The 13390-nt window shown below is 36.9% G+C and overlaps 2 protein-coding genes across 2 annotated transcripts; both read right to left on the bottom strand.

Moving 5' to 3' along the window:
• Positions 1–2018: 2018 nt before the first annotated feature.
• On the bottom strand, positions 2019–2360 carry LOC138900210 (uncharacterized). Its single transcript, XM_070186930.1, has one exon. It carries the CDS (start codon positions 2358–2360, stop codon positions 2019–2021), a length of 342 nt encoding a protein of 113 aa, XP_070043031.1.
• Positions 2361–2525: 165 nt separating this feature from the next.
• LOC138900211 (uncharacterized) lies at positions 2526–3232 on the bottom strand. The gene is made up of 2 exons (XM_070186931.1): positions 2909–3232; positions 2526–2792 (listed from the first exon to the last, which is right to left on the bottom strand). Exons 1-2 carry the CDS (start codon positions 3230–3232, stop codon positions 2526–2528), a joined length of 591 nt encoding a protein of 196 aa, XP_070043032.1.
• Positions 3233–13390: the final 10158 nt, after the last annotated feature.

A 13390-nucleotide genomic window follows, 5' to 3' on the forward strand; every position in this document is an offset into this window, starting at 1 on the left:
CTTTTTTTGAAGAAAAAATATATCTTTCGGTAAAGGTGTCAACATATGTAGATCAAGATAAGGTCGGTACAAATAATTCGGTTAGTATTTTAATCCTAGTCTGACGAAAGCGTTAGGGATATTTTAGTACAATTATTGATTTTTTGATCTCGGTAATAGAAGTTCAAAAACACTCAACGCTAGAATTTTATAGCACGCTAGATAATATTTTATATTTTTGCCACATATCCTTACTATTTTTTGTGCTTTAAAATTCTGGCAATAGTTAAGAGCAACAACAACAACAACAACAACCCGGTGAAATCTCACTAGTGGGGTCTCGGGAGGGTAGTGTGTACGCAAACCTTACCCCTACCCCGAAGAGGTAGAGAGGTTGTTTCCGAAAGACCCTCGGCTCAAGAGCACAAAAAGACAAAAGGAGACAATATCAGTATTACCACAGAAATCATAGGAAAAATAGGAACAATATGAAATCCAAAAGAAAGATGCAAAGCAAAAACGATAGCTAGTAAATAGGTCCGGCACTGAAACGTAAAATAGTAAGACACGACATTGCCATTAGTTAGCTTAGACAAAAACCCTACCAGACTAATCTCACAATGGTACGAAGTAAGGCAAGACCCAACTACCTCCTAACCTACAACCCTAATACTCGACCTCCACAACTTCCTATCAGGTGCCATGTCCTCGGAAATCTGAAGCCTCGCCATGTCCTGCCTGCTCATCTCTCCCCAATACTTCTTCGTCCGCCCTCTACCTCTTCTCGTGCCCTCCACAACCACCCACTCACACCTCCTTACCGGGGTATCTGGGCTCCTCCTCTGTACATGTCCGAACCATCTAAGCCTCGCTTCCCGCATCTTGTCATCAATGGGAGTCACGTGCACCTTCTCCCGAATATCACCATTCCTGATCTTATCCATCCTAGTGTGCCCGCATATCCACCTCAACATCCTCATTTCTGCAACTTTCATATTCTGGATATGTGAGTTCTTAACAGCCCAACACTAAGCCCCGTACATCATGGTCGGTCTAACCATCGCTTTATAGAACTTACCTTTGAGTATCGGTGGCACTCTCTTGTCACACAGGACTCCAGATGCTAACCTCTACTTCATCCATCCTACCCCAATACGGTGTGTGACATCCTCGTCGATCTTCCCTCCCCCCTAGATAACCGACCCAAGGTACTTGAAGCTGTCTCTACTTGGGATGACCTGTGAGTAAAGCCTCACAACCACGCCCACTTCCCCCAGCTCAGCGCTGAACTTACACTCCAAGTATTCCGTCTTCGTCCTACTCAACTTGAAACCCTTAGACTCAAGAGCATGTCTCCAAACCTCCAACCTTTCGTTAACACCGGCTCACGTTTCATCAATCAGAACTATGTCATCGGCGAATAACATGCACCATGGTACCTCTCCTTGAATATGGTGTGTTAACGCATCCAACATCAGGGCGAATAGGAACGGACTGAGTGCAGAGCCTTGGTGTAGCCCCATAACAATTGGAAAATGCTCATAGTTTCCTCCTACCGTCCTTACCCATGTCTTAGCCCCATCATACATGTCCTTAATCGGCATAATGTAAGGAACTGGCACACTTTTTGCCTCCAAGCATCTCTAGAGAACTTCTCTATGAACCTTGTCATATGCTTTCTCTAGGTCAATAAAAACCATGTGCAAGTCTTTCTTCCTATCTCTGTACTGTTCCACCAACCGCCTAACAAAGTGTATAGCTTCTGTAGTACAATGACCCGGCATGAACCCGAACTGGTTGTCGAAAATAGATACTGACATCCTCACTCTCACTTCAACTACCCTCTCCCACATTTTCATGGTATGACTCAGTAATTTGATACCCTTATAATTGTTATAACTCTGGATATCACCTTTGTTCTTATACAATGGAACCACCGTACTCCACCTCCACTCATCCGGCATCCTCTTCGCCTTAAAAATAATATTGAACAACCCAGTCAACCACTCCAAACTTGCTCTCCCCAAACACTTCCAAAATTACATCGGAATCTCGTCAGGCCCTGTCGCTCTGCCCCTACTCATCTTACTCATAGCTCTTACGACCTCCTTAACTTTAATTCGCCTGCAGTATCCAAAGTCACGGTGACTCTCGAAATGCTCCAATTCACCTAGCACGATATCCCGATCCCCTTCTTCATTCAGAAGTTTATGAAAGTAAGTCTGACATCTCTTCTTAATCTGGGAATCTTCCATCAATACTCTACCATCGCCGTCCTTGATGTATCTCACTTGGTCCAAATCCCGAGCCTTCCTCTCTCTCATCTTGGCCAGCCAGAATAACTTTTTCTCCCCGCCTTTTTCCCCCAGTTCCTCGTACATACGACCATAAGCTGCAGTCTTAGCCTCCGTGACCGCCAGCTTAGCTTCCTTCCTAGCTACCTTATACCTCTCCATGCACGCATGCCTCTCCTCCTCACCTATGTTCCCCACTAACTTCAGGTACGCCGCCTTCTTCGCTTTCACTTTACCCTAGACCACTTCATTCTACCACCAGTCTCCTTTGTGCCCGCCAGCGACTCCAGTCGAGACCCCTAACACCTCTCTCACAGCCTCCCTTATACAGTCTATTATTGTTGACCACATAGTACTCGCGTCACCATTGCTCCTCCAAGCTCCCATAGCCGACAACCGCCCCTCCAACTCTTGGGCTTTATCCTTAGTCAAGACTCCCCACCTGATTCTTGGTCTTCCTTGAGCAGACCTTTTCCTCCTCCTCAACATAATACCAACGTCCATCACCGAGAGCATATGCTGCATCGTGAGTATCTCACCTGAAATCACCTTGCAATCCCTGCACAACCCTCTGTCATACCTTTTGAGGAGGAGATAGTCAATGTGAGTCTTCGCCACCGATTTTAAAAAATAACCAAATGCTCCTCCCTCTTCGGAAAGGTAAAGTTCGCAATCACCAACCCAAAAGCCTTGGCGAAGTCTAACAACGAGGTACCTCCTCCGTTCCTCTCTCCAAAACCGAAGCCTCCATGCACCTCACCATAACCACCTGGGGTCGACCCAATATGACCATTTAAATCCCCTTCTGTGAATAGCTTCTCAGCAGGTGGAACCTGGCGCACAATCTCATCTAATCCCTCCCAGAAATGTCGTTTAACCTCCTCATCTAAGCCCGCATGCGACGTATAGGCGCTAACGACGTTTAGAGTGCACTCTCCAACCACCAACTTAATAATCATCAGTCTATCATTCACTCGTCTAACCTCAACCACAGACTCTCTAAGTTCCCTATCCACCAAGATACCAACTCTATTCTTACCCTTCTGGACTCCTGAGTACCAAAGTTTATACCTGTCCGTATCCCTCGCCCTCGACCCTACCCACCTTGTCTCTTGGACACACGCTATATTGATCCTCCTCTTCTGGAGGATCTTTACCAACTCTATAGACTTACCCGTCAATGTACCTACATTCCATGACCCAATTCTCAACCAGTGGACACCCTTGTTCCCTATACCTCCCTTGCCTCCCGACCCGCCCCCCAACCCCTGCCCTACCTCCCTCTCCCCTCGAGGACATGACCTCACTCGACCATCCCAGACCACAGCCACTATACGTACGGCAGACTAAGGGGAATCACTAACACACACAAGGCAACAACCCAAACTAGAAGAAGACAAGTTACAACTATAGGCACACCAATACAGTGAATAAACAAATATGGACTAAGACGACAACAATTTAACTAATTATAAATTAAAGACACAGGATCAGCAAGATATGTGCATCCAATGTACTTTTAAGAGCATGCTTAAAATTATGGCACATAATTATTTTACCAAAATATTTCTTAACAGGATCAAAATGTAAATGATGGTTTAAAAAAATCCATCCAATGTACTTTCTTGAAAGTGTTAATCCCGTGTCTATTCTTGGACTAATGAACAGTGGTAAAGTTGGACTTACTTTGTTAGGTGATTTAAGATATCAATTAAGTTGAGGATAAGTATGATTTTTTAAGGGAATCTTTATATAAATAATAGTTCGAATTCATTATTTATTTTTCTTAGTAAGTATGTATAAATTATACATTAATAATATACAGCTATATATATATACATATTATATATAAATTGTATACATATATTAATTAGGTTAATTCTTCTCTTTTGAAATTAACTATTGTCAAATAGCTGAAACGATATATATCTTTACCTGTAAGGATGCATGCTTATATCCATTAAGAGTTTTGAGATAATATGCAAAGGACCAAATAAGCATCATGTCATAAAGAATAATAACTTTAACTTAAAACCGTCTATAACTTGATCCCATCTTTTTATCAGTACATATATATCCCCACATTTCTTGTACTAAGATCAGCCACGGCAGCTGGATACTTTAATACTAACCTTTTTATTCCTTTTTAAAAAAAAAAAAAAAAAAAAAAAGCTTTCCATAGAGATTGGAATGTGTTGTACTTGTATATATGATGGTAGTCGTCTTCCACAACAATATTTTCCATCAAGAACACAAATTCTAACGTTTAGTTATCAGAAAATAATTTCCGAAAAATGACTTTTCCCACTTATCTACAGGGTAACCTGCACACTGTGCAATAACTTGCAAACGACACAGAAGATGTAAATTGCACTAGGCAAGTGGAATGAAATGAGCTCTAACTGAATAGACTGCTAATGAGGGGAATCGATCTCAGATCTCGCATGTGAGAAACCACCCACCCAACCAACTTAATCAACCAACTTAGGACAAAATATGTAATTTCAATCATACTAAACATGTTAGGAATACTCCTAGTGATTAGATTACTCTGGTGCACTGCTAAGATGTACCAAAGACCCTCCAAAATTTTGTCCTTTCTGCTCCTCTATTCATGGCCTATTCCTAATTTCCTACTCATAAGAATCTTGAAAAAAGAAAAGAGAAATAAATTTAAGATGCATCAAAGGATTGATATAACATGAACTTTCCCCTCTTGTGTAACATCAATGAAGCTACTATACATATACATTTTTATTCTTTTGGAACCTGATTCTTAAAATGTGTTTTCCCCCCTCAAATTCGAAGGGATTCTTTGGGTTAGTTTGGTGCAGAATCATCTGTAACTATATGACAACTCATTCATATGCTATTATTCTCCTACACATATAGAGAGAAAAAAAATACCAAGAATTATCCCCCCCCCCCCCCCCAACCAAACCCCACAAATCCATCTATCCACTCAAGCTTTTTTTCTTTTTTCTTTTTTTATTTTTGCAAAAAATGGAGAAAACTTTATTGATTTGATTGATTACGGCTAGTTGCTACTTATCCAGGGGAGTCGTTTCCTCAAATAATCACTCAACTTAATGAAATTACCTAATTAAGTCGTTTACTTTTACTTTGTTGTCACTCAAGTTTATACATTTATCTTATAAAATAATGATGACCGAAGATCGCTTTAAAAATAACTTCTATGTAAATGATTTTTCGATCAGCCATTGTTACTTTATAAGACAAAAGTATAAACATGAATGACTTTAGTGGAACAAAACAAAAATAATTGACTTTACAAGGTAATTTCGTTAAGTTTAGTGATATCATTTGAGAAATTGGTTCTATTCATGGGTTTGAAACAAAATTTTAATCTATATCTCCACCATCAAAAAATACGTGCAAATTTACAACTAAAGCTATTCTTGGAAAATTGTAAGGAATTCGACATATTCATAATCCCTTGAAGGTGAAAATGTGTATTAATCGACTATTGTTTAGCGGTAAGAGTTTACTTGAATGTATGTGATATGTATTCATTGGATTGATGTAAATACTGAGAGCGAATAAGTGTTTACCGTCTCTCTAAGTGACGAGAAAGCATACAACTTAAAGGAGATGTAGTATGATTAATTCAACTGTATACTAAGACAAAGCATAAATATGTATGTTTTATTTTTATTTTTATGTTTCTCCATCTGAAATGGAAGGGTAAAATCAGATTATTTTTTATTGTTATGCAGTTGAAGATATTTACATAGTGAACGACACACTAGCAGAAGTAACGTAATTTCTTAATTATATAATTTACTATCTTATATATATATATATATATATATATATATATATATATATATATATATATATATATATATATATATATATTAGGGGTGTATATGGACCGGGTTGGTTCAGTTTTTATCAAAACCAAACCAAACCAACTATATCGGTTTGGATTGGTTCGGTTTTGTCGGGTTTTCGAGTTTTTTGTTACTTAAATATTATTTCAATCTTACTTTGTTAAATATTTGATAAGTAAATATATATTTAGTAAAAATATAAAAAATTGACAAACATATTATCGATTTAAATATTCTTACGAGAGAATTCTATTAGTAACACATAATAGTTATTTTTTTAGTCGTCTGATAATAATTTTTCGTTGATGTATACTTTCAGGTTAACCGAATTTAGTAATTAAACATAAAAATCAATATGATACATAAATATTAATAATCACTCACATTCGAAAAAGATATAATAATCTAATAGATCTTAACATATGATATGAATATGGAAGAACAAAGAGATAGACGCATTTCAGTAACACTTGATAAGAAAGTGATCATATAACCCATTATTTAAGGTCAATAAATATAGAGCACTTCATATTCTATTAAAATTTATATCCCGCAAGAGAATCCCAAATATTTGTAGATATTTTTTAAAGAAAATTCTATATAAAATCTTAAAAGTATATATAAAAATTATATATCTATATGCCGTGTTGGTTCGGGTTTTTTTACTCAATACCAAACCAAATCGGATTTGTTTTAATCGGTTTGGTTTGACTTTTCGGTTTGGTGTCATTTTTCGGTTCGGTTTGTACACCCCTAATATATATATATATATATATATATATATATATATATATATATATATATATATATATATGAGATCGTTTAATCTCGCCACCTCCAGCTTAACTTGCTAATCATTAGGTTTTCATTTGTCTAAATCAAGAAGTTAAGACGTGGGGATCCTATATTTAACTTAGTACTATTATATATTATCATTTGTCTAAATCAAATAAGTTAAGCTGTTGTTTTTTTTGTTACCTTAGTATTAAATATTGTCAATCAACCTAGTAATAGTATTAAGTATGGAGTGGATGCCTAAGTGGCTACTACCCAGTAATCTATTGGAAGAAGATTGATAAGCAAATTTTCGACTTAAAAGATAACTCAGGGTGGGCTTATAGTTCTTTATACCATGATCCAATTAGGAAAAATGATAATGTATTGCTGCGGTAAAAATAATAGTCGAAAAAATATATTTGTATATTTTTTGTATATATGTATATTTTATATGTTATATACAAAAATTATACACATTTTATATATTTTTTTAGCTACCAAATATAAATAGTTTTGGCGCGACTAAAAATGATAATACCTCATCCAATTATGTACTAGCTACAAATTATGGACGTCAATTTAGTTTTACTAATAAGTTAGTAGCTCCTTCAAGAAAGTACAACTAATAACTTCATCACACTGGTATAGTATTGCCTTTGGTAGGGCAAGCTTTACCTCAAAAGTGAAATTTTTCGGTGCAAATTCAGATTCGTTAGGCCCAAAAATCAAAACGGATGTCGAATGCTAGGTGAGAAACCCAAAAAAAAAAAAAAAACAGCATCCCCTCATCTTTTACTTTTTCCATTTAAAACCAAGATTCAAGCATTTTATGCCACATATTTTCAATTTCTTATATTAAGTTCCTAAATATATAGTATATTAGTTATCGATGTATAAGAATAACATAATCTTCTTTAAAACTATTACTTCCGAAAAGTTTTAATTCCTTGCACCATATACTCCAGAATGTTGCATTTTATTATTCTAGTGTTGAAAGCTCAAGATATATAGCTGTGACATTAATTAAAGTATTAATAAATGTGCCCCTTTTTCTACACTAGCTAGCTAGCTAGCCAACCAAATAATGCATAATGTGATGAATCAAATCCAGCTTTTAGTAACAAACAAATTCCAGCCTAACACTCTCAAATTCTTCATAATCTAGAAGAATAACTTGCAATAATAATATTCGCGGCCCACAAGAAATCGAAGGAAATAACTCTAATTAATTAAAGATCATAGTCATCAAACCAACTATGTTCCAATATTATTAAATCAGCTTGAACTATTACTAAAACTAGAAAATACCCCATGATTAATGCTGGTAGATGATTTGAGATTGTAAAATCAGAATCTAATCCCCATACGAACTTTTTTAAAATTAATTTTCTGTTAGTTATATGCCAACAAGGTCTTCAGTTAATTCATTCAACTAGGTACATTGTATAATATTTTCTAAATCTCTGTTAATTAGTTATTTACTTACTTATTCATTGTCTGTATTGGATTGTTAAAAAAATTATTCGATTGTAAAGTGTCAATTATTCGGTTGTCACAAGTGTACCACTTAAAGTATTTCTCCCTCACACAAGAAAACGAAATGTGATAGGTTTAAGGATATTACATTTATATAAAGTGATAGGTTAGACCGATTATGCTGTGTGAAGCAGAGTGTTGGCCTGCCAATAACTCTCTTTTCTAGAAGATAAAGGTAGCTGAGATGAGAATATTAAGGTGGATGTGTGGTCATACTAGATTGGATAAGATTAGGAATGAAGTTATTTGGAATAAGGTAAGAGTGGCCCCGGTGGAGGATAAAATGCGGGAGGCAAGGTTGAGATGGTTCGTGCATGTTAAGAGGAGAAGTATAGAAGCCCCAGTCAAAAGGTGCGAGAGGTTAACCTAAGTAGGAGGGTGTGAAAGTCGAAGATTAGGGTAGAAGGCTAGTAGGTAGTCGCACATTTCTCTTTGTCTTACTCAATTCGCTAGCATTAGCGTTAGATTTGTTACGTAGTTTATAGGCAAGCGAACTGATTTGATCCCAAAATGATAGAGAAATAAGATTGAAAATAAGACTTTAGCAATTGAAATTGAAGAAGATGACAAGCCTGGCTCCGAGCTCAGTGTCTTTGAGGATAGCAATGATAAAGAAGCAAATAAAATTAATTGATTGAGAGCAAAAATAAAATATAACATAAGTTTTGACAAGAATTTCGTATCTTACAATGGCTGCTGAGCCTGCTATTTATAGTTATGTCTAGAAAAATAAGATCTGAGGATCAAGCCCCACTTAAATGATAATAAAGCGTGCATTGATGAATACGAAATGGCAGGCTATGTGTAATGACCCGACCGGTCGTTTTGAGTATTACAATTCCGTTTCCCCATTTACTTGTCAAATTGGGCTTTACAGTTATTGTGTGACTTGCCGGGGCATTTGATTCGGGTCCGGTAAGGTTTTGGAATGAATTGGAATATTTAGTTCCAAGGTTTAAAGCTTACGTTAAAATAGTGACCGGATATTGACTTATATGTAAACGACCTCGGAATTTAATTCTAATGATTCCAATATCTCCGTATGGTGATTTTGGACTTAGGAGCGTATTTGGAAAACTATTTGAAGGTCTGTAGTGGAATTAGGCTTGAAATGCCGAAAGTTAAATTTTTGGAAAGTTTGACCGGGGGGTTGACTTTTTGATATTGGGGTCGGAATCTGATTCTGAAAATTGGAATAGCTTCGTTATGTCATTTATGACATGTGTACAAAATTTGAAATCATTCCGGATTGATTTGATATATTTCAGCACAAGATATAGAATTTAAAAGTTCAAAGTTCATTAGGCTTGAATTGGGGCATGATTCGTGGTTTTAGCGTTGTTTGATGTGATTCGAGGCTTCGACTAAGTTCGTATGATGTTTTAGGACTTGTTGGTATATTTGGTTGAGGTCCCGAGGGGCTCGGGTGAGTTTCGGGGTGGTTTCGGATCATTTCTAGGCCATTCTTAGTTGCTGGTTTTTGGCCACAGAGGTATGCATCGCGATCGCGGACAAATGGTCAGGATCGCGAAGAGCAATTTTGCTGTTTGGGCACTGTAAATCGCGATCGCGGAAGTCTTTTCGCGATCACGTAGAGAAAAATCCTGTTGCACTAACCCGACTTTGAAAGCTTATATCTCGTAATTTATAAGGAATTTGGAGATGATCCAAAAATAAAAGTTGTAGCCCTTTCTGTCTAGTTTTCAGAAATATAAATTATTTTTTATTTGGAATTGTGTACAAAAGGTTATGGTAGATATACTATAGGCTATCCGAAAAAAGTTTGGAAATCTCTGTTGCACAGGGCTGACTTTGGAAGTTATATCTCGCAATATATAAAGAACTGGGATATGAGCAACAAATGAAAGTTATAGACCTTGGTGTCTAGGTTTCGGAAAGTTAAATCATTTATAATTTGGAGTTTTGTACAAAAATATATGACCATTATACTAAAGGTTGTCTGGAAGTGCTAAGAATTTATTCTTCGCGATTACGAAAGGCAAATTTTGGGCTGAAAATTTTTGTGCTTCACGATCGCGAAGCATTTTCCGCGATCCCGAAGAGTAAATGTCTGGACAGAAGATATATTTCGAGGTTTCGGCCATTTTAACACATTTGGAGCTATGGAGCTCGGATTGAAGCGATTTTTGAGACGATTTTCACCATATGGATTGGGGTAAGTGATTCTAACTCGGTGTTGGTTAAATTACATGAATCTATTATTATTTTTATCAACAAATTAGTGTTTTGGGTTGAAACTAGTAGAAATATTCATAGACTTTAATTGAGGATTGAAGGCCGAGTTGTGGTCGGATTTGAGTAATTTTGGTATGGTTGGACTCGTAGTTGAATGGGGGTTCGGATTTTTGTGAGTTTTATCAGATTCCAAGACGTGGGCCCCACGAGTGAATTTTAGGGCGTAATTTCATATTTTTGGAAAATATTAGTATTTTGATATGGAATTAATTTCTATAATTTTTGTGAGCTGAATCAAATTAATTGTGACTAGATTCGAGCCGTTTGGAAGTTGATACGTGCAGAATGGAATTTCTGGAGCATTGCTTAGCTTGCTCGACATTGATTTGGCTTGTTCGAGGTAAGTAACTCTTCTAATCTTGGAGTTGAGGGTATGAACCCTGAATATATGTATTTCGTGAATTGTTGGGAGGTGACGCACATGCTAGGTGACGGGCATGTGGGCTTGCACTATAGAAATTGTGACATAATTGTTTCTTTGGAATTTTATAGTTAAATGATCTTGGCATTTTCCATGCGATTTTATGAGTTAAAGAAATTGAGCTGAAAAGCATATTAAAAAAATCATGTTGAGGCTATGTGCCAGTATTATTGGGACCCACAGAGGTCATATTATTGTGAAATATTTATTTTAAAATGAAAATTCATACTCAGTCATATTCATTTCATTGCATATCATATCTCAGTCTCTGTTGTTATTTATTGATACATTATATCATTATTTTGGGCTATTCTCATGACATTGTGAGCCCATGAAAGAGAGACTTGAGAGATTGATGACTGAGGGAGGCCGAGGGCCTGATTGTGAGGATATTTTTGGGATCGGACTGCACGTCGTAGTAGGCCATGATGGCTTTATATATATATATATATATATCTATATATTATATTATTATTCCACGTGAGTTGGCCGTGCAGCACGTGAGTTGGCCGTGCAGCGCGTGAGTTGGCCGTGCGGATCCTTATATTATTATTGCACGTGAGTTGGCCGTGCGGATCCTTATATTATTATTGCACGTGAGATGGCCGTGCAGCACGTGAGTTGGCCATGCGGATCCTTATATTATTATTGCGCGTGAGTTGGCCGTGCAGATCCAGATATTTATATTATGGCATGTGAGTTGGCAATGCAGATCCAGATATTTATATTATGGCACGTGAGTTGTCCGTACAGCACGTGAGTTGTTCGTGCTTATAGCGCTTGGACTGTAGGAGCCCTCATGAGTCTGTATACCCCTAGTGAGCGCAGTCGACTATAAATAGGGATCGGGCTGTACGCTGCAGCAGGTATGGTATAACGTTGAGTGATTGAGTGTGCTGAGCACAGTGAGAGAGAATGTGAGACAGTGAGATTGAGTACTCTGAGAGTGTGAGTACATGAGTACAATCTCTGAGATACATTGCATTGACATGCACACATGACATATATGTATAGAGATGTATTTTATTCATGCTGTACGGTATCACATTATTCATGATTTTCTCACACATATTGACAGATGGGCATAGTGATGCATTTGTTTTACAATGGTTATCTGAAAAGAAAAATGAGATATTTTATTTATTATTGAAAGAATTTTGGAAAAAATTTATGTTTTCAAACTTATTCACATTTCTGGTAATTTTGGCAAAAGATTTGGGTTTTCACTAATGTACTTGAATGGAAGAACTATTATTGCTGAAAACTTGATGTGACTGAGCATTTTATCTTTGAGTTACTTTTGGTATTATTTGCTTTATGTCGTTATTAACTGTTGTGGATTTGTGGATTGGACCTTGGTAGAAGCTCGTCACTACTTTCAACCTAAAGCTAGGTTTGTTACTTACTCAGTATATGGGGTCGGTTGTACTGATACTACACTTCTGTACATTGCGTGCAGATGTTGGCTGTTGTTGTTGCTGTGCTCGATGGTTGCGGGATTTGAAGATGTACCTGTGTTCCTGTTGTAGCTGCCTCTTGTTCAGGGTAGCCTTAGATTTATAAAAGCTCTGTTTATATATTATTCAAACAGACTATGTATTTATTTCATATCCGCTTTGTATACTCTATTCTTAGAAGTTTATGATTTGTACTACCAGTTCTTGGGGATTGTACAAGATTACAACCTTTATTCACTTAAATTGCTTTAATAATTATTATTGAAATTGGATAGTTGGTAATTGGCTTACCTAACGGGTTGGGTTAGGTACCATCACGACTAGTTGGATTTTGGGTCGTGACACCATGAATGCAAATATTCCCTACAATGGTTGCCCATTTAATACATGAGAATATTCCCTCATTGAATGCTATCCGATGGAAAATACTCGATCTGCTTTTGTTAGCAATGCTTCCTTCGGGATTTCCCCAACGTCAATCACAGTTGCTCTATCCGGTACCGATTGTTACTTGACTTGCCTTTTTGTCTGTCTTCGGTTCAATGTGTCATGCTATCATTTGACCATTTATTATAAGTTAATTTTACCCTATACAGATAGTCCCCCTACTTTCTGGTGACATATCTTTGTGTCATCGTGAAGGTCCTTTCCTTGGCAGGAAAGTTCCCAAATAGTTTCTGATGCTTGAAAGGACGCACGTCTTCTCCTATTTAATACCCCGAACATGTGTTACCCCATGATTCAGCAAATATTTTTGCCAGTATTTGAAGTAATTATGACCACGATTTTTGTCGTCTTTATCTTTGCTTCTACTCA

This window comes from Nicotiana tomentosiformis, chromosome 10 (assembly GCF_000390325.3).
Source record: "Nicotiana tomentosiformis chromosome 10, ASM39032v3, whole genome shotgun sequence".
NCBI lineage: Eukaryota > Viridiplantae > Streptophyta > Magnoliopsida > Solanales > Solanaceae > Nicotiana > Nicotiana tomentosiformis.

Excerpts from the sequence above, each read along its gene's own strand:
- LOC138900210 (XM_070186930.1), bottom strand. The coding sequence starts at position 2,360 with ATGTACGAGGAACTGGGGGAAAAAGGCGGGGAGAAAAAGTTATTCTGG.
- LOC138900211 (XM_070186931.1), bottom strand. The coding sequence starts at position 3,232 with ATGATTATTAAGTTGGTGGTTGGAGAGTGCACTCTAAACGTCGTTAGC. Across the intron at positions 2,793-2,908 it reads CGAAGAGGGAGGAGCATTTG|CATATGCTCTCGGTGATGGA; the intron begins GTTATTTTTTAA and ends CTCACGATGCAG.